General features: G+C 56.4%; 2 protein-coding genes and 1 long non-coding RNA gene across 3 annotated transcripts; 2 read left to right on the top strand and 1 right to left on the bottom strand.

Moving 5' to 3' along the window:
• Window positions 1-7,788: 7,788 nt before the first annotated feature.
• Window positions 7,789-15,648, top strand: LOC130263329 (kallikrein-8-like). Its single transcript, XM_056510836.1, is given in 10 exon segments — window positions 7,789-7,807; window positions 8,361-8,387; window positions 8,696-8,852; window positions 9,678-9,860; window positions 10,149-10,226; window positions 10,295-10,399; window positions 10,636-10,889; window positions 13,225-13,361; window positions 15,495-15,509; window positions 15,511-15,648. Coding segments are annotated over 10 exon segments (1,113 nt in total).
• Window positions 15,649-17,134: 1,486 nt separating this feature from the next.
• On the top strand, window positions 17,135-22,147 carry LOC130262810 (trypsin-like). The gene is made up of 5 exons (XM_056510288.1): window positions 17,135-17,220; window positions 18,840-18,993; window positions 20,277-20,665; window positions 21,220-21,356; window positions 21,894-22,147. The coding sequence occupies exons 1-5, from the start codon at window positions 17,172-17,174 to the stop codon at window positions 22,077-22,079; spliced, it is 915 nt and encodes a 304-aa protein (XP_056366263.1). The 5' UTR covers window positions 17,135-17,171; the 3' UTR covers window positions 22,080-22,147.
• LOC130262975 (uncharacterized) lies at window positions 22,037-22,449 on the bottom strand. The gene is made up of 3 exons (XR_008842225.1): window positions 22,359-22,449; window positions 22,221-22,269; window positions 22,037-22,090 (listed from the first exon to the last, which is right to left on the bottom strand). It is a non-coding gene; the product is annotated as an uncharacterized LOC130262975 (long non-coding RNA).
• Between the last annotated feature and the right edge of the window lie 3,777 nt (window positions 22,450-26,226).

Below are 26,226 nucleotides of genomic sequence, written 5' to 3'. Positions count from 1 at the left end.
GGAGAGGGTCAGCAGGGTGTTGTTGGGGGCGAGGAAGGGTGGTGGTGGTCATGGTGGTCAACCAAGAGTTGTGGTGGTCAAGCAACAGTCATTGGGGTCAAGCAAGAGTTGTGGTGGTCAGTCAGGAATCGTGGTGGTCAACAAAGAGTCCTTGGGGTCAACCAGGAGTCATGGTGGTCAACCAAGAGTTTTGGTGGTCAATCAAGAGTTGTGGTGGTCAATCAAGAGTCATTTGGGCCAGCCAAGAGTCATGGTGGTCAATCAAGAATCGTGGTGGTCAACCAACAGTCATTGGGGTCAATCAAGAGTCATGGTGGTCAATCAAGAGTTGTGGTGGTCAACCAAGAGTTGTGGTGGTCAACCAGGAGTTTTTATGGTCATCCAAGAATCATGGTGGTCAACTAAGAGTTGTGGTGGTCAACCAAGAGTCTTTGGTGTCAATCAAGACTTGTGGTGGTCAACCAAGAGACTTTGGCATCAACCAAGAGTCATGGAGGTCAACCAAGAGTCGTGGTGGTCAACCAACAGTCATTGGGGTCAACCAAGAGTTGTGGTGGTCAACCAGGAGTCGTGGTGGTCAACAAAGAGTCCTTGGGGTCAACCAAGAGTTGTGGTGGTCAACCAGGAGTCATGGTGGTCAATCAAGAGTTGTGGTGGTCAATCAAGAGTCGTGGTGGTCAACCAACAGTCATTGGGGTCAACCAAGAGTCTTTGGGGTCAACCAAAAATCTTTGGGGTCAACCAAGAGTCATTGGTGTCAATCAAGAGTTGTGATGGTCAACCAAGAGACTTTGGCATCAACCAAGGGTCATGGTGGTCAGCGAAGAGTCATAGTGGTCAACCAAGAATCATGGTGGTCAACAGAGAGACGTAGAAGTCAACAAAGAGTCATTGGGGTCAACCAAGAGTCTTTGGGGTCAACCACAAGCCATGGAGGTCAGTCAAGAGTCATTGGGGTCAACCAAGAGCCATGGTGGTCAAGCAAGAATCATGGTGGTCAACAAAGAGTCATAGTGGTCATCCAAGAATCATGGTGGTCAACCAAGAGTTGTGATGGTCAACCAAGAGTCATTGGGGTCAACCAGGAGTTTTTATGGTCAACCAAGAGTCCTGGTGGTCAAAAAAAGCGATTTTGGCATCAACCAAGAGCCATGGAGGTCAACCAAGAGTCTTTGGGGTCAACCAACAATCGTGGTGGTCAACCAGGAGTTCTTATGGTCAACCAAGACTTGTGATGGTCAACCAAAAGTCCTGGTGGTCAACCAAGAGTCTTTGGGGTCAACCAAGAGACTTTGGGTCAACCAAGAATCGTAAAAATTCTCCGAGGAGCTCCCGGAAGTCCTGGAGGCGCCTCCAATCACCCGGAATTCCCCGGAAAACGGCGGGAAGGGAATTCTGGGATGTTCCCGGTGCCTCCTCCAGCCCTGGCGACCCTTCCCCCTCCCCCCATCCCCCTCCCCCACCTCGAAATGGGTCCAGCCCCTCCCCCACACAGGATTTTTTTGGGGTGTTTTTTGGGATTTTGGGGTTTTGTATTTTAATTTAAAGGCGGCGCGAGCTCCGCCCACAATAAAGACACTGATTGGACCGGGCGGTTCTGGGGGTTTTTGAGGGGGGGGGGGCAGAAAATGGGGGAGAAAAACCAAATTTGGGTATTTTGGGGGTGGAAAATTTGAGTGGGAAAATGGCGGGAAACGTGAGGGGGAAATGGCGGGAAATGTGAGGGGGAAATGGCGGGAAACGTGAGGGGGAAATGGCGGGAAATGTGAGGGGGAGTGGCAGGAAAAGTGAAATTCCCTCAAAATTCCCCAAAAATCCCCCCAAAATTCCCCCTAAATTCCCCTAAAATTCCCCCAAAATTCCCTCAAAATCCCCCAAAATTCCCTCAAAATCCCCCCAAGATTCCCCCAAAATCCTCCCAAAATTCCCCTAAAATCCCCAACAAAATTCCCCCAAAATCCCCCCAAAATTCCCTCAAAATCCCCCCAAGATTCCCCCCAAATTCCCTCAAAATTCTCCCAAAATCCTCCCAAAATTCCCCCAAAATCGTCCCAAAATTCCCTCAAAAATCTCCCCAAAATTCCCTCAAAATTCCCCCAAAATTCCCCTAAAATCCAAAAAAATTCCCTCAAAATTCTCCCAAAATTCCCCCAAAATCCCTCCAAAATTTCCTCAAAATCCCCCCAAAATTCCCTCAAAATCCCCCCAAAATCCTCCCAAAATTCCCCTAAAATCCCCCAAAATTCCCTCAAAATCCCCCCAAAATTCCCCAAAATCCCCAAAATTCCCCCAAAATTCCCAAAAAATTCCCTAAAAATTTCCCCAAAATTCCTCAAAAATCTCCCCAAAATTCCCCCAAAATTCCCTCAAAATCCCCCAAAATCCTCCCAAAATTCCCTCAAATTTCCCCCAAAATTCCTCAAAAATCTCCCCAAAATCCCCCAAAATTCTCCCTTCCCAAAATCCCCCCCAACCAATCAGAACCCCCCAAATTTTTCTTCTCCCCCCCCCCCAATCCCCTCTCAGCCAATCAGAACCCCCCAAACCCCCTCCCCCTCCCACAATCCCAAACCCCTCCTCCCCCTTCCCTTCCCTCCCCGCCCCTCCCCCACCCCCTCCACCCCCTCCCTCCCCTCCCCCACCCCGGGGGCCCCGCCCGGATTAATCCGCGTCCCCCCCACGCCCCAATTAAAAAAAAAAAAAAAAATTTTGGGGGGGGTGGGGTGGGGGAGGGGAGGGGGCGTGGCAGCGCGGGGGGTGGGGGAGGGGCGTGTCCCCCGCGCGGGGACAGCGCGGGGACAGCGCGGGGACGGCGGCGGCGACGGCGGCGAGCGGCGGAGGAGCCGCGGTGGCCCCACCCCCCCCCGGCCCCCCCGAGGGGCGGCGACCAGGTTTGGGGGGGGGGAGGGGGAGGGGGAGGGGGAGGGGGGGGGTGGGGGGGGTCCCAGTATAACCCAGTTTGGGCCAGTGATGGTGTCACCCCCACCCGGTTTGGCCCCAGTTCCTGGTGTCACCCTGTCCCAGTTTGTCCCAGTCCCGGTGTCACCCTGTCCCAGTTTGTCCCAGTCCCAGTTTGACCCTGTCCCAGTTTGTCCCCAGTTCCTGGTGTCACCCTGTCCCAGCTTGTCCCAGTCCCGGTGTCACCCTGTCCCAGTTTGGCCCCATTTCCCAGTTTGGCCCTCTCCCAGTTTGTCCCAGTTTGTCCCCAGTTCCTGGTGTCACCCTGTCCCAGTTTGGCCCCAGTCCCAGTTTGTCCCAGTCCCAGTTTGGCCCTCTCCCAGTTTGTCCCAGTTTGTCCCAGTCCCAGTTTGACCCTGTCCCAGTTTGTCCCCAGTTCCTGGTGTCACCCTGTCCCAGTTTGTCCCAGTCCCAGTTTGTCCCTCTCCCAGTTTGTCCCAGTTTGTCCCAGTTTGTCCCAGTCCCAGTGTCACCCTGTCCCAGTTTGGCCCCAGTTCCTGGTGTCACCCTGTCCCAGTTTGGCCCAGTTCCCAGTTCCCAGTTTGGCCCAGTTCCCAGTTTGACCCCGTCCCAGTTTGTCCCATTTTGTCCCTGTCCCAGTTTGGTCCTCTCCCAGTTTGTCCCAGTCCCAGTTTGTCCCAGTCCCAGTTTGTCCCAGTCCCAGTTTGACCCTGTCCCAGTTTGTCCCAGTCCCGGTGTCACCCTGTCCCAGTTCGTCCCCAGTTCCCAGTCCCCAGTTTGTCCTTGTCCCAGTTTGTCCCAGTCCCAGTTTGACCCTGTCCCAGTTTGGCCCAGTTCCCAGTTTGTCCCAGTCCCAGTTTGACCCCGTCCCAGTTTGTCCCAGTCCCAGTTTGATCCCGTCCCAGTTTGTCCCAGTCCCAGTTTGACCCTGTCCCAGTTTGTCCCAGTTTGTCCCAGTCCCGGTGTCACCCTGTCCCAGTTTGGCCCCAGTCCTAGTTTGACCCTGTCCCAGTTTATCCCAGTTCCCAGTTTGTCCCTCTCTCAGTTTGTCCCAGTTTGTCCCAGTTCCCAGTTTGTCCCAGTCCTGGTGTCACCCCATCCCAGTTTGGCCCAGTCCCAGTTCGACCCCGTCCCAGTTTGACCCTGTCCCAGTTTGGCCTCAATCCCTCCTCTCCCAGTTTGTCCCAGTTTGACCCAGTCCAGTGTCCTCCTCTCCCAGTTTGGCCCCAGTTCCTGGTGTCACCCTGTCCCAGTTTATCCCAGTTTGTCCCAGTTTATCCCAGTTTGTCCCTGTCCCGGGGTCCCAGTTTGTCCCAGTCCCCATGTCACCCTCTCCCAGTTTGTCCCAGTTTGTCCCAGTTTGTCCCAGTCCCAGTTTGATCCAATCCCAGTTTGTCCCAGTTCCCGCAGTCTCTTCTCTCCCAGTTTGGCCCAGTTTGCCCCAGTTCACAATTTCCCCCTCTCCCAGTTGGTTCCAGTTCATCCCAGTTTGTCCCAGTTTGTCCCAGTTTGTCCCAGTCTCTCCCTGGTTCCGGTTCCCACGGGGAAGGGGCGGGGCCAACTTCCGGTGGGCGGGGCCTGACTCCAAACTGGGAACCCAGACTGGGAACCAAATCCCAAACTGGGAACCCAAACTGGGACCTGGAACCCAACCTGGGACCCCAAACTGGGAACCCAGACTGGGAATCCAACCCCAAACTGGGACCCCAAACTGGGAACCCAAACTGGGAACGAAATCCCAAACTGGGATCCCAACCCCAAACTGGGAACCCAAACTGGGACCTGGAACCCAAACTGGGAACAAAATCCCAAACTGGGAACCCAAACTGGGAACAAAATCCCAAACTGGGAACCCAAACTGGGAACCCAAACTGGGACCTGGAACCCAAACTGGGAACAAAATCCCAAACTGGGAACCCAAACTGGGAACAAAATCCCAAACTGGGAACCCAAACTGGGAACCCAACCGCAAACTGGGAACCCAAACTGGGAATGAAATCCCAAACTGGGACCTGGAACCCAAACTGGGAACCCAAACTGGGACCTGGAACCCAAACTGGGAACCCAGACTGGGAATCCAACCCCAAACTGGGAATCCAAACTGGGAACCCAAACTGGGAATCCAACCCCAAACTGGGACCCCAAACTGGGAACCAAACCCCAAACTGGGAATCCAAACTGGGAACCCAAACTGGGACCCCAACCGCAAACTGGGAATCCAAACTGGGAACCCAAACCGGGAACCCAACCCCAAACTGGGAACCCAAACTGGGAACAAAATCCCAAACTGAGAACCCAAACTGGGAACCCAGACTGGGAATCCAACACCAAACTGGGAACCCAAACTGGGAACCCAAACTGGGAACCAAATCCCAAACTGGGAACCCAAACTGGGAACCCAGACTGGGACCTGAACCCCAAACTGGGAACCCAACCGCAAACTGGGAACCCAAACTGGGAACGAAATCCCAAACTGGGACCTGGAACCCAAACTGGGAACCCAACCCCAAACTGGGAATCCAAACTGGGACCCCAAACTGGGACCTGAACCCCAAACTGGGACCCCAAACTGGGACCTGGAACCCAAACTGGGAACCCAGACTGGGAACCCAACCCCAAACTGGGAATCCAAACTGGGAACCCAAACTGGGAACCCAAACTGGGAACCCAACCCCAAACTGGGAATCCAAACTGGGAACCCAAACTGGGAACCCAAACTGGGAACCCAAACTGGGAACCCAACCCCAAACTGGGAACTTCTCCAAACTGGGAACCCAAACTGGGAACCCAACCCCAAACTGGGATCCCAAACTGGGAACCTGAACTGGGACCCCAAACTGGGCCCCGCCCCTTTTCCCATCAGCCCCCGCGGGGTCCCCGCAGGTCACAGAGCCCCGGGGTGGGGGAGGGGCGGGGCGGCGCCGCTAATTGAGGCCAATTAACGCCCTCGGTAATGAGCCCCAGCCGGGCTGGGCCCGATGACGTCACCCTTGCGAAATGGGGGCGGGGTGGGGGAGGGGAATGGGGGGGGAGAGAGCCTGAAATGACCCAAAATGGCCCAAAATTAACCCAAAATGACCCAAAATGACCCAAAACGTCCCAAAATGGACCCAAAATTACCCAAAATTACCCCAAAATGACCAAAATGGCCCAAAATTACCCAAAATGACCCCAAAATGGCCCAAAATGACCCAAAATGACTCAAATAGGCCCAAAATTACCCCTAAATGACCCAAAATGACCCAAAATGACCCAAAATGTCCAAAAATGACCCAAAATGAACCCAAATGACCCAAAATGATCCAAAATGTCCCTAAATGGCCCAAAATGACCCAAAATGGACCCAAAATTACCCAAAATGAACCTAAAATGACCCAAAATGACCCAAAATGTCCAAAAATGTCCCAAAATGAACCAAAATTACCCAAAATGTCCCAAAATGACCAAAAACGGACCCAAAATTACCCAAAATGTCCCAAAATGTCCCAAAATGAACCAAAATGTCCCAAAATGTCCCAAAATTGACTCAAAATGACCCAAAATGACCCAAAATAAACCAAAATGGCCCCAAATTACCCAAAATGGCCCAAAATGAACCTAAATTGACCCAAAATGACCCAAAATGTCCAAAAATGTCCCAAAATGAACCAAAATGACCCAAAATGGCCCAAAATTACCCCAAAATGACCCAAAATGACCAAAAATGGACCCAAAATTACCCAAAATGTCCCAAAATTACCCCAAAATGACCCAAAATGACCCAAAATGGCCCAAAATGACCCAAAATGACCCAAATGGCCCAAAATGTCCCAAAATTACCCCAAAATGACCCAAAATTACCCCAAAATGACCCAAAATGACCAAACATGGCCCAAAATGACCAAAAATGGACCCGAAATGACCCAAAATGAATCAAAATTACCCCAAAATGGCCCAAAATGGTCCAATACGGACCGAAAATGACCCAAAATCACCGAAAATGACCCCAAACGCCCCAAAATTGCCGGAACTGACCCCAAATTTGTGGGTCCGCCCCTGCAGCTGCCATGAGGTGGCGCCCCCTGGCGGCTCCCGCGGCGCCCCTGGTGGGGACGATGGCGCTGCTGCTGCTGACAGGTGAGCACAGGTGAGGGACAGGTGACAATGGGACAGGTGTGGGGACAGGTGAGCGCTGCTGGTGCTGGCAGGTGAGCGCAGGTGAGGGACGGGGGAGGGGATAGGTGAGGGGACAATGGTGAGGGGGGGACAGGTGAGGGGACAGGTGACAATGGGGACAGGGGAGGGACAGGTGAGCGCTGCTGCTGCTGACAGGTGAGCGCAGGTGAGGGACAGGTGAGGGGACAATGGGACAGGGGAGGGGACAGGGGAGGGGACAATGGGACAGGTGACAATGGGGACAGGGGAGGGACAGGTGAGGGACAGGTGAGGGGCAGGTGAGGGACAGGTGAGGGACAGGGGAGGGACAGGTGAGGGACAGGTGAGGGACAGGTGAGGGACAGGGGAGGGACAGGTGAGGGACAGGTGAGGGGACACCAGGACAGGGGAGGGGACAGGTGAGCACAGGTGAGTGACAGGTGACAATGGGACAGGTGAGCGCTGCTGCTGCTGACAGGTGAGCGCAGGTGAGGGACAGGTGAGGGGCAGGGGAGGGGACAGGTGACAATGGGACAGGTGAGTGACAGGTGAGCAGGGACAGGTGAGGGGACAGGTGAGTGACAAGTGAGGGGCCAGGTGAGGGACAGGTGAGGGACAGGGGAGGGGACAGGTGAGTGACAGGTGACAATGGGATAGGTGACGGGGCAGGTGAGCACAGCTAAGGGGACAGGTGAGGGACAGGGGAGGGACAGGTGAGCGACAGGTGAGGGGACAATGGGGACGGGTGAGACGGGTGAGGGGACAGGTGAGGGGACAATGGGACAGAGGACAGGTGACACACAGGTGACAGGTGACACACAGGTGACACACAGAGGTGTCAGGGCTGTCTCTGACCGATGTCCCCTGCTGTCCCCAGGTGTGGCAGGTGACACAGGTGACACACAGGTGACACAGATGACACACAGGTGACAGGACTGTCTCTCATTGCTGTCCCCACCTGTCCCCAGGTGCGGCAGGTGACACACAGGGGGTGACAGGGGGATGTCACCTGTCTCATTGCTGTCCCCAGGTGTGACGGGGGATGTCACCTGTGCCATTGCTGTCCCCAGGTGCGGCAGGTGACACGCGCGTGGTCAGTGAGGGGTGACAGGTGTGACAGATGACACACAGGTGACACAGGTGACACACAGGTGTCAGGGCTGTCTCTGACCGATGTCCCCACCTGTCCCCAGGTGCGGCAGGTGACACACAGGTGACACACAGGTGGCACACAGGTGACACACAGGTGACACAGGTGGCACACAGGTGTCAGGGCTCTCTCTGACCGATGTCCCTGCTGTCCCCAGGTGCGGCAGGTGACACGCGCGTGGTCGGTGAGGGGTGACAGGTGTGACAGGTGACACAGGTGACACACAGGGGGTGACAGGGGGATGTCACCTGTCCCATTTCTGTCCCCAGGTGCGGCAGGTGACACGCGCGTGGTCAGTGAGGGGTGACAGGTGACACAGGTGACACAGGTGACACTCAGGTGACACAGATGACACAGAGGTGTCAGGACTGTCTCTCATTGCTGTCCCCACCTGTCCCCAGGTGCGGCAGGTGACACAGGTGACACACAGATGACACAGGTGACACAGAGGTGTCAGGGCTGTCTCTGACCGATGTCCCCACCTGTCCCCAGGTGCGGCAGGTGACACGCGCGTGGTGGGCGGTCGCGCCTGCGTGCCGCACTCGCAGCCCTGGCAGGCGGCCGTGCTGGACATGTACAAACTGTACTGCGGGGGGGTGCTGGTGGCGCCGCGCTGGGTGGTGACGGCGGCGCACTGCACCACACCTGGGTAAGGACACACCTGGGTAAGGACACACCTGGGACACACCTGGGGACACCTGGGATACCTGGGGGAACCTGGGATACACCTGGGGTACACCTGGGGCACCTGGGATACACCTGGGATACACCTGGGGGAGAGGACACACCTGGGATACACCTGGGGACACCTGGGTGACACCTGGGGGCACCTGGGCACACCTGGGATACACCTGGGGACACCTGGGATACACCTGGGATACACCTGGGGACACCTGGGAACACCTGGGATACACCTGGGGATATACACCTGGGCACACCTGGGAAACACCTGGGATACACCTGGGGGCACCTGGGGGATGTGGGATACACCTGGACACACCTAGGCACATCTGGGATACACCTGGGGGATGTGGGATACACCTGGACACACCTAGGCACACCTGGGACACCTGGGGACACCTGGGAACACCTGGGCACACCTGGGCACACTCACAGGGGTGCTGGTGGCGCCGCGCTGGGTGGTGACGGCGGCACATTGTACCACACCTGGGTAAGGACACACCTGGGACACCTGGGGACACCTGGGATACACCTGGGACACCTGGGCACACCTGGGATACACCTGGGCACAGTTGGGTGATGTGGGACACACCTGGGACACTTGGAGGAAAAATGGCTCCCACACCTTCCCCACACCTGTCCCTGTCTCACCTGTCCCTGTCCTGTCTCATCTGTCCCTGTCCCACACCTCTCTCACCTGTATCTCATCTGTCTCACCTGTCCCATCTCACCTCTATCTCACCGTTATCTCGCCTGTGTCTCACCTGTATCTCACCTGTCCATGTCCCCTCAGACGCACCACGGTGGCGCTGAGCAAGCACCGTCTCTACGCCCGTGAGTTCAGCGAGCAGCGCCGCATGGTCACCTGTATCTCACCTGTCCCATATCTCACCTGTCCATACCTGTCTCACCTCTCTCACCTGTCTCTCAGTATCACCACAGTAGCCCTGGGCAAACACCGTCTCTATGCCCGCGAGTTCGGCGAGCAGCGCCGCATGGTCACCTGTCCCACCTGTATCTCACCTGTCCCATCTCTCACCTGTATCTCACCTGTCCCATATCTCACCTGTCCATCTCTCACCTGTCAGAATCACCACGGTGGCCCTGGGCAAGCACCGCCTCTATTCCCGCAAGTTCAGCGAGCAGCGCCGCATGGTCACCTGTCCATATCTCACCTGTCCCATCTCTCACCTGTATCTCACCTGTCCCATCTCTCACCTGTATCTCACCTGTCCATACCTGTCTCACCTGTCTCACCTGTCAGAATCACCACGGTGGCCCTTGGTAAACACCGTCTGTACGCGCGCGAGTTTGGCGAGCAGCGCCGCATGGTCACCTGTCTGTATCTCCTGTCCCATATCTCACCTGTATCTCACCTGTATCTCACCTGTCCCAAATCTCACCTGTCAGAATCACCACGGTGGCGCTGGGGAAGCACCGCCTGTACGCGCGTGAGTTCGGCGAGCAGCGCCGCATGGTCACCTGTCCATATCTCACCTGTCCCATCTCTCACCTGTATCTCACCTGTCAAATATCTCACCTGTGTCTCACCTGTCTCACCTGTCCATATCTCACCTGTCAGAATCACCACGGTGGCGCTGGGGAAGCACCGTCTGTACGCGCGCGAGTTTGGCGAGCAGCGCCGCATGGTCACACCTGTCCATATCTCACCTGTATCTCCTGTCTCACCTGTCCATCTCTCACCTGTCCCATATCTCACCTGTCCATACCTGTCTCACCTGTCCCCTCAGTATCACCACGGTGGCCCTTGGCAAACACCGTCTCTACGCCCGCGAGTTCGGCGAGCAGCGCCGCATGGTCGCCCGGCGCGTGGCGCACCCCGGCTACGACCCCAGCACCAAGGACAATGACATCATGCTGCTGCAGCTCGTGGCTCCGGCCGCCCTGTCCGAGCGCGTCCGGCCCCTCCCCGTGGCCACCTGCCTGCCCCGCCCCGGCACCGCCTGCGTCACCTCGGGCTGGGGCGCCACCACCTCGCCAGAAGGTACGGCAGGGGCACCTGGGGGCACCTGGGGACACCTGAGATACACCTGGGGGGGATAAAAACACACCTGGGGGCACCTGGGGGCACCTGGGATACACCTGGGAGGGATAAAAACACACCTGGGCACACCTGCCTGCCCCGCCCCGGCACCGCCTGCGTCACCTCGGGCTGGGGCGCCACCACCTCGCCCGAAGGTAGGGCAGGGGCACCTGGGATACACCTGAGAGGGATAAATCACACCTGGGAGGGATAAAAACACACCTGGGGGGGATAAAAACACACCTGGGGGCACCTGCCTGCCCCGCCCCGGCACCGCCTGCGTCACCTCGGGCTGGGGCGCCACCACCTCGCCCGAAGGTAGGGCAGGGGCGCACCTGGGGGCACCTGGGGACACCTGAGATACACCTGGGCACACCTGGGGGCACCTGGGAGGGATAAAAACGCACCTGAGATACACCTGGAAGGGATAAAAACACACCTGGGGGCACCTGAGATACACCTGGGCATGACTGGGGGCACCTGGGAGGGATAAAAACACACCTGGGAGCATCTGCCTGCCCCGCCCCGGCACCGCCTGCGTCACCTCGGGCTGGGGCGCCACCACCTCGCCAGAAGGTAGGGCAGGGGCGCACCTGGGGGCACCTGGGGACACCTGGGGGGCATAAAAACACACCTGGGCACACCTGAGGGGGATAAAAACACACCTGGGGGGGGATATAAACACACCTGGGGGCACCTGGGATAAAAACACACCTGGGGGCACCTGGGATACACCTGGGGGGGATAAAAACGCACCTGAGATACACCTGGAAGGGATAAAAACACACCTGGGGGCACCTGAGATACACCTGAGGGCACCTGGGATACACCTGGGGGGGATAAAAACACACCTGGGAGCACCTGGGGGCGCCTGAGATACACCTGGGGGGGATAAAAACACACCTGGGAGCACCTGGGAACACACCTGGGAGCACCTGCCTGCCCCGCCCCGGCACCGCCTGCGTCACCTCGGGCTGGGGCGCCACCACCTCGCCCGAAGGTAGGGCAGGGGCACCTGGGGGGATAAATCACACCTGGGAGCACCTGGGCACACCTGAGATACACCTGGGCACACCTGAGTTACACCTGGGCACACCTGAGAGGGATAAATCACACCTGAGAGGGATAAAAACACACCTGGGGGCACCTGGCGGCACCTGGGATGCACCTGAGATATACCTGAGGGGGATAAAAACACACCTGGGCACACCTGGGGATGGCTGGGGGCACCTGGGGGCACCTGAGGACACCTGGGAGGGATAATAACATACCTGGGCACACCTGGGCATGGCTGGGGGCACCTGGGGGCACCTGGGATACACCTGGGAGGGATAAAAACACACCTGGGCACACCTGCCTGCCCCGCCCCGGCACCGCCTGCGTCACCTCGGGGTGGGGCGCCACCACCTCGCCCGAAGGTAGGGGAGGGGCACCTGGGGGCACCTGAGGGGGATAAAAACACACCTGGGGGCACCTGGGGGGAATTAAAAACACACCTGGGGGCACCTGGGCACGGCTGGGGGCACCTGGGAGGGATAAAAACACACCTGGGGGCACATGGGGGCACCTGGGGGGAATTAAAATTCGTGGTCACCTTTGACCATTGGCGGTCAACTGTCCCACCTGGTGGCCCCTGTCTCACCTGGTGGCCACCTGAGTCACTTGGTGGTCACTTTGGAGCCCTGGTGGTCACTTGGGTCATCAGCTGGTCACGTAGGTCCACTCCTGGTCACCTGTCTCACCTGGTGGCCCCTGACTCACCTGGTGGGGGCCGATAGCCCCCCTGACTCAGCTGTCTCACCTGGTGGTCCCAGTAGCCCCCTGATTCACCTGACTCACCTGTCTCACAGGTATCTCACCTGTCTCACCTGCCTCACCTGTATCTCACCTGTATCTCACCTGCCTCACCTGTATCTCACCTGTCTCACCTGTCTCACCTGTCCCTCTTGTCTCACCTGCCTCACCTGTCTCACCTGTCTCACCTGTCTCACCTGTATCTCACCTGTCTCACCTGTCTCACCTGTCTCACCTGTCTCACCTGTATCTCACCTGTCTCACCTGTCTCTCCTGCCTCACCTGTCTACCTGCCTCACCTGTCTCACCTGTCTCACCAGTCTCACCTGCCTCACCTGCCTCAGCCTCACCTGTCTCACCTGTATCTCACCTGTTCTCACCTGTCTCACCTGTATCTCACCTGTCTCACCTGTATCTCACCTGTTCTCACCTGTCTCACCTGTCTCACCTGTCTCACCTGTCTCACCTGTATCTCACCTGTCCCACCTGTCTCACCTGGCAGTGACGTACCCCGAGGTGCTGCAGTGTGTCAATGTCACGCTCTTCTCCCCGGCCGAGTGTCGCCGCTTCTACCCCGGCTCCATCACGGCCAACATGATCTGCGCTGGCAACGTGCAGGGCGGGGCCGACTCCTGCCAGGTAACCGCACCTGGGGGGGAGAAACACACCTGGAGGGGAAAAACACACCTGGGGGGGTAGAAACACACCTGGGGGGGTTAAAAACACACCTGGGGGGGAAAAACACACCTGGAGGGTAAAAACACACCTGGGGGGGTGGGGTAAAACACACCTGGGGGGAGTTAAAAACACACCTGGGCACACCTGGGGGGGTAGAAACACACCTGGGGGGAGTTAAAACACACCTGGGGGAGTTAATAAACACACCTGGGCACACCTGGGGGGGGGGGGGCAGAAACACACCTGGGGGGGTAAAACCACACCTGGGGGGAGTTAAAACACACCTGGGGGGGCAAAACACACCTGGGGGCTTAAAAACACACCTGGGGGCAGCTGGGGGGTTTAAAACTCACCTGGGGGGTAAAAACACACCTGGGGGGAGTTAAAAACACACCTGGGGGGAGTTAAAAACACACCTGGGGGGGGTAGAAACACACCTGGGGGCACCTGGGGGAGTTAAAAACACACCTGGGGGCACCTGGGCACAGCTGGGGGCAGCTGGGCACACCTGGGGGGTTAAAAACACACCTGGGCACACCTGGTTGAGTTGGGTTGGGTTGGGTTGGGTTTCCCCAAACCCAACGAGGTCAATGAAAGTTTGACCAACCCAAGAGTTCCCAAAACCCAAGAGTTTGACCAACCCAATGTGGTCTTGGTTGACCCAACCCAACCCAAGACTTTGACCTATCCAAGAGTTCCCCAAACCCAACGAGGGCCCCATTGACCCAACTCAACCATCTCAACCAAGAGTTTGACCAACCCAAGAGTTCCCAAAACCCAAGAGTTTGACCAACCCAACAAGGTCTTGGTTGACTCAACCCACCCAAGAGTTTGACCAACCCAATGAGGTCTTGGTTGACTCAACCCACCCAAGAGTTTGACCAACCCAATGAGGTCTTGGTTGACTCAACCCACCCAAGAGTTTGGCCAACCCAATGAGGTCTTGGTTGACCCAACCCAACCATCTCCTCCCAAGAGTTCTCCAAACCCAAGAGTTTGTCCAACCCAACGAGGTCTTGGTTGACCCAACCCAAAACTTCACCCACCCCAAGCATTCCCCAAACCCAACCCAACCAAGAGTTTGACCAACCCAAGGATTCCCCAAACCCAACGAGGTCCCCATTGACCCAACCCAACCCAAGACTTTGACCAACCCAAGAGTTCCCAAAACCCAAGAGTTTGACCAACCCAATGAGGTCTTGGTTGACCCAACCCAACGAGGTCCACCAAGACTTTGACCAACCCAAGGGCTCCCCAAACCCAACGAGGTCAATGAAGAGTTTGACCAACCCAAGAGTTCCCCAAACCCAACGAGGTCTTGGTTGACCCAACCCAACAATCTCCACCAAGAGTTTGGCCAACTCAAGGATTCCCCAAACCCAACTCAACCCAAGACTTTGACCAACCCAAGGGCTCCCCAAACCCAACCCAACCAAGAGTTTGACTAACCCAATGAGGTCTTGGTTGACCCAACCCAACAATCTCCACCAAGAGTTTGACCAACCCAAGGGCTCCCCAAACCCAAGACATTGTCCAACCCAATGAGGTCTTGGTTGACCCAACCCAACCCAAGACTTTGACCAACCCAAGGGCTCCCCAAACCCAATGAGGTCAATGAAGAGTTTGACCAACCCAAGAGTTCCCCAAGCCCAATGAGGTCTTGGTTGACCCAACTCAACCATCTCCACCAAGAGTTTGACCAACCCAAGAGTTCCCCAAACCCAACAAGGTCTCCATTGACCCAACCCAACCAAGACTTTGACCAACCCAACGAGGTCTTGGTTGACCCAACCCAACCCAAGGGTTCAACCAACTCAAGAGTTCCCCAAACACAACAAGGTCAACCAAGAGTTTGGCCAACCCAAGAATTCCCCAAACTCAATGACGTCAATGAAGAGTTTGACCAACCCATGGGCTCCCCAAACCCAACGAGGTCTTGGTTGACCCAACCCAACCAAGACTTTGACCAACCCAACGAGGTCTTGGTTGACCCAACCCAACCGAAGACTTCGCCCACCCCAATCCCCCCCCCAAACCCCCACCACCACCCCCCACGCCCCTCCCCTGACGCCGGCACCGCTCTGCGTCCCCCAGGGTGACTCCGGGGGTGCCCCTGGTGTGCCGGGGGGCGCTGCAGGGCATCGTCTCGTGGGGCATGGAGCGCTGCGGGCAGCCCCGGCGCCCCGGCGTCTACACCAAGGTTTGCCGCTACGCCCGCTGGATCCGCGACACCATGGGGGACGCCTGAGCGCGGGGAATAAAGATGCTCGGTGGAAATCCGGCGCGCGTCCGGCGGTGGTTTATGCCGGGGTTATTTTGGGGGGGGTTGGGGGGAATTGGGGGGATTTAGATGGAATTTTGGGGGATTGAGATGGAATTTGGTTGACTCAACCCAACGGGGTCCACCAAGAGTTTGCCCAACCCAAGGGCTCCCCAAACCCAAGACGTTGTCCAACCCAACGGGGTCTTGGTTGACCCAACCCGATGAGTTCCACTAAGAGTTTGGCCAAGCCAAGAGTTCCCCAAACCCAACGAGGGCCCCATTGACCCAACCCAATTTGGGGGATTTGGGGGAAATTAGATGGAATTTGGGGGGATTTAGGTGGAATTTTAGGGGGATTTTGGGGGGGTTTGGGGGGATTTAGGTGGAATTTGGTGGAATTCGGGGGATTTTGGGGGATTTTGGGGGGGGTTCGGGGGGATTTTGGGGGGATTGAGGTGGAATTTTACGGGAATTTTGGGGGAATTTTGGGGGGATTTAGGTGGAATTTGGGGGATAATGATGGAATTTGGGGGGAATTTTGGAAGATTCAGATGGAATTTGGGGGATTTAGGTGGAATTTTAGGGGGATTTTTGGGGATTTGGGGGAATTTTGGGGGATTTTGGAGGATTTAGATGGAATTTTGGGGGGATTTTGGGGGATTTTGGGGGGATTGAGGTGGAATTTGGGGGAATTTGTGAGAAATTAGATGGAATTTGGGGGAATTTTGGGGGATTTTTGGGGATTTGGGGGATTTAGGTGGAATTTAGGTGGAATTTGGGGGATTTTGGAGGATTGAGATGGAATTTTAGGGGGATTTTGGGGGATTTAGGTGGAATTTGGGGGGATTTTTGGAAGATTCAGATGGAATTTGGGGGGGATTTGTGGGAAACCAGATGGAATTTGGGGGATTGAGATTCCCAAATTCTCCCCAGAATTGCTCAAAACACCCCAAAATCCCCCCAAATCCTCCCAAAATCCCCCCAAAAACCCCCCCCAAATCACCCCAAAAATCTCCAAAATTTCCCCCAAAATCCCAAAAAATTCCCCCAAAATCCCCCAAAATTCCCCAAACCCGCCCAAAATCCCCTAAAATCCCCGAAAATTCCCCCAAAAAATCCTCCAAAATCCCAAAAAAAATCCCCCAAAATCCCCCAAAATCTCCCCAAAATTCTCAAAAAAAATCCCCCCAAATCCCCAAAAATTCCCCCAAAATTCCACCAAATTCCCAAAATTTCCTCCCAAATCCCTCCAAACCCCCCCAAAATTCTCCCAAATTTCCCCCAAAATCCCCGAAAATTCCCCCAAAATCCCCCAAAATCCCCCAAAATCCTTTTATCCAGGGGTGGGGGAGGGGTGGGAAGGTCCCACCTGGAGAGCGCGCGGGGGGGGGAGGGGCGGGCGGGATTTAATTAATCGCTAATTAATCATTAACGAGGCCCCGCTTTAATTGCCGGGGGGTCACGCGGGGCCCCCCAAAATCCGGCCCCGGGCGCGCCCCTCCCCCACCATGAACCCCCCGAGCCTCGTTCTGGTTCTGCTGCTGCTGCTGCCCCCCGGTGAGGGACCCGAAATGGGGGAATTTGGGGGAATTTGGGGGAAATTTGGGGGAAATTTCGGGGGATTTTGAGAAAATTTGGGGGATTTTGGGGGGTTAGGTGAAAATTTAGGGGATTTAAGGGGGGATTTGGGGGGATTTGGAGGAAATTTGGGGGAATTTTGGGTGATTTTTGGGGGAATTTAGAGGAAATTTGGGGAATTTGGGGAAAAATTGGGGGAATTTGGGGGGATTTGGAGGATTTTTCGGGGAATTTAGGGAATTTTGGGGATTTTGGGGGGATTTTGGGGGGATTTTGGGGGGATTTGGGGGGATTTTGGGGGGATTGGGGGAAATATGGGGGAAATTGGGGGAATTTGGGGGGTTTTGGGAACATTTGGGGGAATTTTAGGGGGATTTTGGGGGGATTTAGGGGAAATTTGGTGGATTTGGGGGAAATTTGGGGCATTTGGGGGATTTTGGGGAAAAATTGGGGGAATTTGGGGGATTTGGGGGGAAATTTGGGGGAATTTTGGGGGGAATTTTTGGGGATTTTGGGGGGATTTGCGGGGATTTGGGGAAAAATTGGGGAAATTTGGGAGAAATTTGGGGGATTATGGGAACATTTGTGGGAATTTTAGGGGGAATTTGGGGGGATTTAGGGGAAATTTGGGGGAATTTGGGGGATTTAGGGGGGGGATTTGGGGGAATTTTGGGGGGGATTTAGGGAATACTTGGGGGGATTTGGGGGAAATTTTGGAGTTCCAGGGAAGATTTGGGGGGATTTGGGAGAAATTTGGGGTTTTCGGGGGAATTTTGGGGGATTTGGGGGATTTTTGCGGGAATTTGGGGGGAATTTGGGGAATTTTGGGGGAGATTTGGAGGATTCGGGGGGGGTGGATTTGGGGAAAATTTGGGGGGATTTGGGGAATTTTAGGGGAAATTTTGGGGAATTTCTGGGAAGATTTGGGGGATCCGGGGGGGATTTGGGGGATTTTGGGGAAAATTTGGGGGGATTTGGGGAGTTTCGGGGGGATTTGGGGGAAAATTGGAGGTAACATTTTTGGGATTTGGGGAATTTTGGGGGGATTTTGGGGAAAATTTGGGGAAATTTTGGAGTTCCAGGGAAGATTTGAGGCGATTTCGGGACATTTTTTCACCATTTTAACTAATTTTGGGGCCGATTTTTTTTGCGGAATTCCCAAATTTTTGGGGAAAATTTTGGGAATTTCGGGATTTTTTAGGGAATTTCAGGGAATAAATTTTGGGAATTTCGGGAATTTTGGGATTTTTAGGGAATAATTTTTGGGAATTTTCCCAGATTTGGGAGCGATTTTGAGTCGATTTTTTGGGAATATTTTTGCTCATTTTTACCAATTTCGGGGCCGATTTTTGGGTGGAATTCCGGAATTTTTTGTGGAAAATTTCGGGAATTTTGGGAATTTCGGGAATTTTGGGATTTTTAGGGAATAATTTTTGGGGAATTTTCCCAGATTTGGGAGCGATTTTGAGGCGATTTTTTGGGAACATTTTTGCTCATTTTAACCAATTTCGGGACCGTTTTTTTAACGAAATTCGGGATTTTTTTGGGTAAAATTTTTGGATTTTCGGGAATTTTGGGAATTTTGGGAATTCCCCCAGGCCGGCCCCGCCCCACGCGGATTTTGGGGGGCTCCGAGTGTCCCCGCGCGGCGCACGCGGGGCTCGTGCGGCTGTTCCAGTTCGACCAGTTCGTGTGCGGGGGGGCGCTGGTGAGCGAGCGGTGGGTGCTGAGCGCCGCCCACTGCCGGGCCAGGTACTGGGAATACTGGTTTGTACTGGGAGGGACTGGGAGGGACTGGGAGGGACTGGGGGGGACTGGGAACGGGGTTTGGGGTTACTGGTTTATACTGGGATGGGACTGGGCGCTGGTGAGCGAGCGGTGGGTGCTGAGCGCCGCCCACTGCCGGGCCAGGTACTGGTTCGTACTGGTTTGTACTGGGAGGGACTGGGAGGGACTGGGAACGGTGTTCGGGGTTACTGGTTTGTACTGGTTTGTACTGGTTTGTACTGGGAGGGACTGGGAGGGACTGGGAGGGACTGGGAACGGTGTTCGGGGTTACTGGTTTGTACTGGTTTATAATGGGAGGGACTGGGAGGGACTGGGAGGGACTGGGAGGGACTGGGAGGGAACTGGGAAGGGACTGGTAACGGGGTTTGGGGTTACTAGTTTGTACTGGGATGGGACTGGGAGGGACTGGGATGGACTGGGAAGGGACTGGGAGGGACTGGGAACGGTGTTCGGGGTTACTGGTTTGTACTGGTTTATAATGGGAGGGACTGGGAGGGACTGGGAAGGGACTGGGAGGGAACTGGGAGGGACTGGGAACGGTGTTCGGGGTTACTGGTTTGTACTGGGATGGGACTGGGCGCTGGTGAGCGAGCGGTGGGTGCTGAGCGCCGCCCACTGCCGGGCCAGGTCTGTACTGGTTTATACTGGGATGGAACTGGGAGGGACTGGGAGGGACTGGGATGAGACTGGGAGGGACTGGGAGGGACTGGGAACGGGATTTGGGGTTACTGGTTTGAACTGGTTTGTACTGGGAATGACCTCCCTGGCGCGCAGGTGAGCACAGGTGAGCTCAGGTGTGGGGAATAACTGGGATTAATGGGGTTTATGAGGTTACTGGTTAAACTGGGGTTTACTGGTTAAACTGGGGGTTACTGGTCTGAACTGGGAATGAACTCTCCTCTCTCCCAGCCACCTGCAGGTGCGCGCAGGTGAGCACAGGTGAGCACAGGTGAGGGGAATAACTGCGATTAATGGGATTTCTGAGGTTACTGAGGTTACTGGTGTTACTGGTTAAACTGGTCTGAACTGGTTTGAACTGGTTTGAACTGGAAATGAATTTTTTCTCCCGCAGCCACCTGCAGGTGCGCGCAGGTGAGCACAGGTGAGCTCAGGTGAGCTCAGGTATGGAGATAAACTGGGATTAATGGGATTTCTGGAGTTACTGGGGTTACTGGTGTTATTGGTTTGAACTGGTTTGAACTGGTCTGAACTGGTTTGAACTGGGAATGAACTCTCCTCTCTCCCAGCCACCTGCAGGTGCGCGCAGGTGAGCACCACCTGTCCCAGGTGAGCGGCCACGAGCAGTTCGCCGCCGCCGTGGAGCTCGTGGTTCACCCGGACTTCGGCAAGGAGGAGGAAAATCCCCAAAATCCCGGGGAAAAAATCGGGAAAAATTTCGGGAAAATTCCCGGGAAAAATAATTTCGGCGCGAATTCCTCCCGGGATTTTTTGGGGGATTTTTTGGGGGGTTTTTTGGCGGGAGATTCCGGCCGCTCCCACGACCTGATGCTGCTGAGGGTGGAGCCGCCCTTTACCTGCGGGCCGCAGGTGAGGCCCTTCCCCCTCCCCGAGGCCCCGCCCACCCCCGGCTCCACCTGCACCGTGATGGGCTGGGGGACAACCAGCAGCCCCGAGGGTACGGACTGGGACAAACTGGGAGGGACTGGGATGGACTGGGATGGACTGGGAGGGACTGGGGGAACTGGGATTGGGGACTGGGAGGGACTGGGAGGGACTGGGAGGGACTGGGGGGGACTGGGAGGGAACCGGGAGGGCCCCAGGTATGTCCCAGGTGTGTCCCCAGGTGTGCCCAGGTGGTCCCAGGTGTGCCCAGGTATCACCAGGTGTATCCCAGGTGTGTCCCCAGGTATCCCCAGGTGTGTCCCCCAGGTGTCCCCAGGTGTCCCGGTGGTCCAGGTGTCCCAGTGGTGTCCCAGTGTCCCAGGTGTCCCAGGTGTCCCAGGTGTGTCCCAGGTGTGTCCCGGGTGTGTCCCAGGTGTGTCCCAGGTGTCCCAGGTGTCCCAGGTGTGTCCCAGGTGTGTCCCAGGTGTCCCCAGGTGTGTCCCAGGTGTCCCAAGGTGTGTCCCAGGTGTGTCCCAGGTGTGCCCCAGTTGTCCCCAGGTGTGTCCCAGGTGTGTCCCAGGTGTGTCCCAGGTGTGGCACCTGTCCCAGGTGTGTCCCTGTCCCCAGAGTCGTACCCGGACGTGCCCCAGTGCCTCAATGTCACCGTGTTTGAGGACAGCACCTGTCGCGAGGCCTACGGGGCGCAGGTGACCCCGGACATGCTGTGCGCGGGCGTGGCCGAGGGCGGCAAGGACTCCTGCCAGGTGTGTCACCTGTGTCACCTGTGTCACCTGTGTCACCTCTGTGACCTCTGTGTGTCACCTGTGTCACTGTGTCACCTGTGTCACCTGTGTCACCTGTGTCACCTGTCACCTGTGTCACCTGTGTGTCACCTGTGTGTCACCTGTGTGTCACTGTGTCACCTGTGTGTCACCTGTGTCACCTGTGTCACCAGTGTGTCACCTGTGTGTCACCTGTGTCACCTGTGTGTACCTCTGTGTGTGTCACGTGTCACCTGTGTGTGTCACCTGTGTGTGTGACCTGTGTCACCTGTGTGTCACCTGTGTCACCTGTGTGTCACCTGTGTCACCTGTATGTGTCACCTGTGTGTGTCACCTGTGAGTTACCTGTGTCTCCCCAATCCCCCCAATGTCCCCAATCCCCCCAGTGTCCCCAATGTCCCCAATCCCCCCAATGTCCCCAATGTCCCCAATGTCCCCAATGTCCCCAATGTCCCCAGTGTCCCCAATGTCCCCCAATGTCCCCAGTGTCCCCATGTCCCTGTGTCCGTCTGTCCCCAGGGTGACTCGGGGGGTCCCCTGCTCTGCGGGGGGCAGCTCCAGGCCGTGGTGTCCTGGGGCGAGCACCCCTGTGGTCAGCGGGGCCGGCCGGGCGTCTACGCGCGCGTGCAGCCCGAGCTGGCCTGGATCCGCGCGGTCATCGGCGCCGACGGCGCGGCCACCGGCCCCGGCTGTGGCCCCCAGTGACCCCGAGTGACCTCGAGTGACCCCGAGTGACCACCGACCCCGAGTGTGATCCAGAGTGACCCCGAGTGACCCCCGGAGTGACCCAGAGTGACCCCGAGTGACCACCGACCCCGAGGGACCCCCGGTGTGACCCCGAGCAACCTCGAGTGACCCCGAGTGACCACCGACCCCGAGTGTGACCCTGAGCGACCTTGAGTGACCCTGAGTGACCCCCGACCCCGAGTGTGACCCCGAGTGACCTCGAGTGACCCCGAGTGACCCCGAGCGACCCCGAGTGACCCTGAGTGACCCCGAGTGACCCCGAGTGACCCTGAGTGACCACGGACCCCGAGGGACCCCCGGTGTGACCCCGAGTGACCCCGAGTGACCCCGAGTGACCCCGAGTAACCACTGACCCCCGGTGTAACCCCGACTGACCCCGACTGACCCCGAGTGACCCCCACTGTCCCCTGGTGTGACCCCGAGTGACCCCCAGTGACCACTGACCCCTCGTGTGATTCCGAGTGGCTGCCGACCCCGAATGTGACCCCGACTGACCCCTGGTTTGACCCCGAGTGACCCTGAGTGACCCCCGGTGTGACCCCGAGTGACCCCCGGTGTGACCCTGAATGACCCCCAGTGTGACCTCGAGTGACCCAGAGTGACCCCGAGTGACCACTGTCCCCCGGTGTGACCCCGAGTGACCCCAAGTGATCCCTAGTATGACCCTGAGTGACCCCGAGTGACCCCGACTATGACCCCGAGTGACACTCAGTGACCCCCGAGTGACCCCGGGTGACCACCGACCCTGACTGTGACCACTGAGTGACCCCTGAGGGACCACTGACCCCTCCTGTGACCCCGAGTGACCTCTGACCCCCCTGACTGACCACTGACCCCCCTTGAGTGACCAGTGACTCCTCTTGTGACCCCTCAGTGACCCCTGACCCCCCTGAGTGACCCCTGAATGACCTCTGACCCCCCCTGAGTGACCCCTGAGTGACCCCTGACCCCTCCCATGACCCTGGATGACCTCTGCCCCCTGAGTGACCCCCGAGTGACCCCTGACCCCTCCTGTGACCCCTGGGTGACCCCCTGACCCCGCCCTTTGCAATAAAGACCAATCAGAGCTCAGAGCACGTCTGGCTCCGCCCCCTGGTCAGTGTCTGATTGGATGGGGAGGGGATGACGTCATGGGTGGAACTGGGGACAGGCCAGAGCCGCACTGGGAACACTGGGAACGAACTGGGAGCAAACTGGGAGCACTGGGAACGAACTGGGAACACTGGGAACGAACTGGGAGCAAACTGGGAGCACTGGGAATGAACTGGGAATGAACTGGGAACAAACTGGGAGCACTGGGAACAAACTGGGAGCAAACTGGGAGCACTGGGAACAAACTGGGAGCACTGGGAACAAACTGGGAACGAACTGGGAACAAACTGGGAACAAACTGGGAGCACTGGGAACAAACTGGGAACGAACTGGGAACAAACTGGGAACAAACTGGGAGCACTGGGAACAAACTGGGAACGAACTGGGAATGAACTGGGAACAAATTGGGAACAAACTGGGAGCACTGGGAACAAACTGGGAGCAAACTGGGAGCACTGGGAATGAACTGGGAGCACTGGGAACAAACTGGGAGCAAACTGGGAGCACTGGGAACAAACTGGGAGCACTGGGAACAAACTGGGAACGAACTGGGAATGAACTGGGAACAAGTTGGGAACAAACTGGGAGCACTGGGAACGCAAACTGGGAGCTCAAACTGGGAGCACTGGGAACTCAAACTGGGAGCACTGGGAGCTCAAACTGGGAGAACTGGGAACAAACTGGGAGCACTGGGAGTGAACTGGGAGCACTGGTAGTGAACTGGGAGCAAACTGGGAACAAAATAGGAACGAACTGGGAACGAACTGGGAGCAAACTGGGAACATTTCCCGCCATTTCCCCTCACGTTTCCCGCCATTTCCCCTCACATTTCCCGCCATTTCTCCCCTCACTTTTCCCGCCATTTCCCCTCACGTTTCCCGCCATTTTTTCCTCTCACATTTTCCTGTTTTTCGCCTTTTTCTCCTCATTTTTTCTTGTGAGGGGAGAGGCTGGAGGAGATCTGGGACATCCAGGTGTGCTCAGGTGTGCACAGGTGACCTCCAGGTGACCCCCAGGTGTTAAAAGGAGCCACCCAGGTGCCCCCCAGGTGCACTCAGGCGTGCACAGGTGTCCTAGTTTGAAGGACAGGAGTCTGCCAAGAAAGGCAGAAATTTTCCTTTTAAACAGAGACCCGAATTCCACTCCCCCCAAATATTATAAACGTTTGAATCAAGGACTCTGAGGCAGAGATAAGGGGGTAGGAATAACAGCTCTTTTACTAATATATCCAACCGTACCAGCAGAAACAACAGTAATTGTTAAAATTACCAACAAAACAGAACAGATAATTCGGTTCCAGTCCTTTCTTTAGCTGTGAGCACGCTCTCTCTCGGCGGGAGCGGAGGCGGGAAGGGGCGGCCGCGGCCACGCCGGTCTCGGGTGGGAGCGGCTGGAGCGGGCAGCTCCTCGCTCACCGTTTGGGTTCTGGTGGTCAGCTGTGTCCGCAGAGACTGGAGGCTGGAGCAGAGCAGATGCAGGGCAGGTGATGGCAGAGGGTCTGGCTCTCCTGCGTTCGGCCGCGTGGCTCCAAGACCGAGAGAGGGTCCTCCTCCCCGCTCCCGGAAACACAAGTCCCCTCTGGAAGCATGAGAGCCCCTCTCCAAGCCGATCCCACCTACCCCTTTTGTCCAGAGCCTGCAAAGATCTGCGGTGTAACCGGCAGCTCCATTGGCATGACAATGGGAAAAAATTCTTTAAATTGACACAGCAATAGGAAAAACACTCAACCCCCAACATTATCCACCCCGAATTTTTTCCATGCCAACATGCTACAGCAAATTAAAACTTCTATATTATATACATACATGCAGCTACAGGCACAGTATCATAGATAGTTCACCCTAGAACAAGGTCTCCTTGGGGTATGCATCGGGTCTGTCCATCCTTTTGCATCACCCACCAAGTGCAACCTGGTCCTTGAGCGAAAACCACCCCACGAACAGGATTGTCTTATCTGGAGGGAGAGTTCACCCAAACAGGTTTTCCTAACATGCCTCTCAGGTGTACCACAGGGACCTTATCTCCATCTGGGGTTCCCAGGAGCTCAGATTGGGCAGGGCCTGCTCGGTTAGTGGAACCTCGGGTGGCCTTTGGTAGATTGATCTCCCAGTTTTTGAAAGTCCCCCCACCAAGTGCCTTTAAGGTGGTTTTAAGCAGGCCATTGCACCGTTCGACTTTCCCAGCTGCTGGTGCATGGTAGGGAATATGATACACCCACTCAATGCCATGTTCTCTAGCCCAGGTGCTTATAAGGCTATTTTTGAAATGAGTCCCATTGTCTGACTCAATTCTCTCAGGGGTACCATGCCTCCAGAGGACTTGCTTTTCCAGGCCCAGGATGGTGTTCCGAGCAGTGGCATGAGGCACAGGGTAGGTCTCCAACCACCCGGTGGTGGCTTCCACCATGGTCAGCACGTAGCGCTTGCCTTGGCGGGTCTGAGGCAGTGTGATATAGTCAATCTGCCAGGCCTCTCCGTACTTGTACTTGGACCACCGCCCCCCATACCAGAGGGGCTTCACCCGCTTGGCCTGCTTGATGGCAGCGCACGTGTCACAGTCGTGGATAACCTGGGAGATGCTGTCCATGGTTAGATCCACCCCTCGGTCTCGTGCCCACTTGTAGGTGGAATTTCTGCCCTGATGACCTGAGGCATCGTGGGCCCATCGAGCTAGGAACAATTCTCCCTTGTGTTCCCAATCTAAGTCTATCTTTGAGACCTCTATCTGTGCAGCCTGATCTACTTGCTCGTTATGGTGGTGTTCTTCATTAGCCCGACTCTTGGGAACATGGGCATCCACATGACGGACTTTCACGGGTAGCTTCTCTACCCGAGTGGCAATGTCTTTCCACTCCTCAGCAGCCCAGATTGGTTTTCCTCTACGTTGCCAATCAGCCTTTTTCCACCCCTCCAGCCACCCCCACAGAGCATTGGCTACCATGCAGGAGTCAGTGTAAAGGTAGAGCTTTGGCCATTTCTCTCTCTCAGCAATGTCCAAGGCCAGCTGAACAGCT

The sequence above is a fragment of the Oenanthe melanoleuca genome, chromosome 25 (assembly GCF_029582105.1).
Source record: "Oenanthe melanoleuca isolate GR-GAL-2019-014 chromosome 25, OMel1.0, whole genome shotgun sequence".
NCBI lineage: Eukaryota > Metazoa > Chordata > Aves > Passeriformes > Muscicapidae > Oenanthe > Oenanthe melanoleuca.
This window is presented reverse-complemented; position numbering and strand designations above follow the sequence as displayed.

Bases quoted from the DNA above. Each gene is read 5' to 3' on its own strand.
- LOC130262810 (XM_056510288.1), top strand. From the start codon at position 17,172: ATGAACCCCCCGAGCCTCGTTCTGGTTCTGCTGCTGCTGCTGCCCCCC. The intron at 18,994-20,276 runs GTACTGGGAATA...CCTCTCTCCCAG, and splicing joins GCCGCCCACTGCCGGGCCAG to CCACCTGCAGGTGCGCGCAG. The intron at 21,357-21,893 runs GTGTGTCACCTG...GTCTGTCCCCAG, and splicing joins GCGGCAAGGACTCCTGCCAG to GGTGACTCGGGGGGTCCCCT.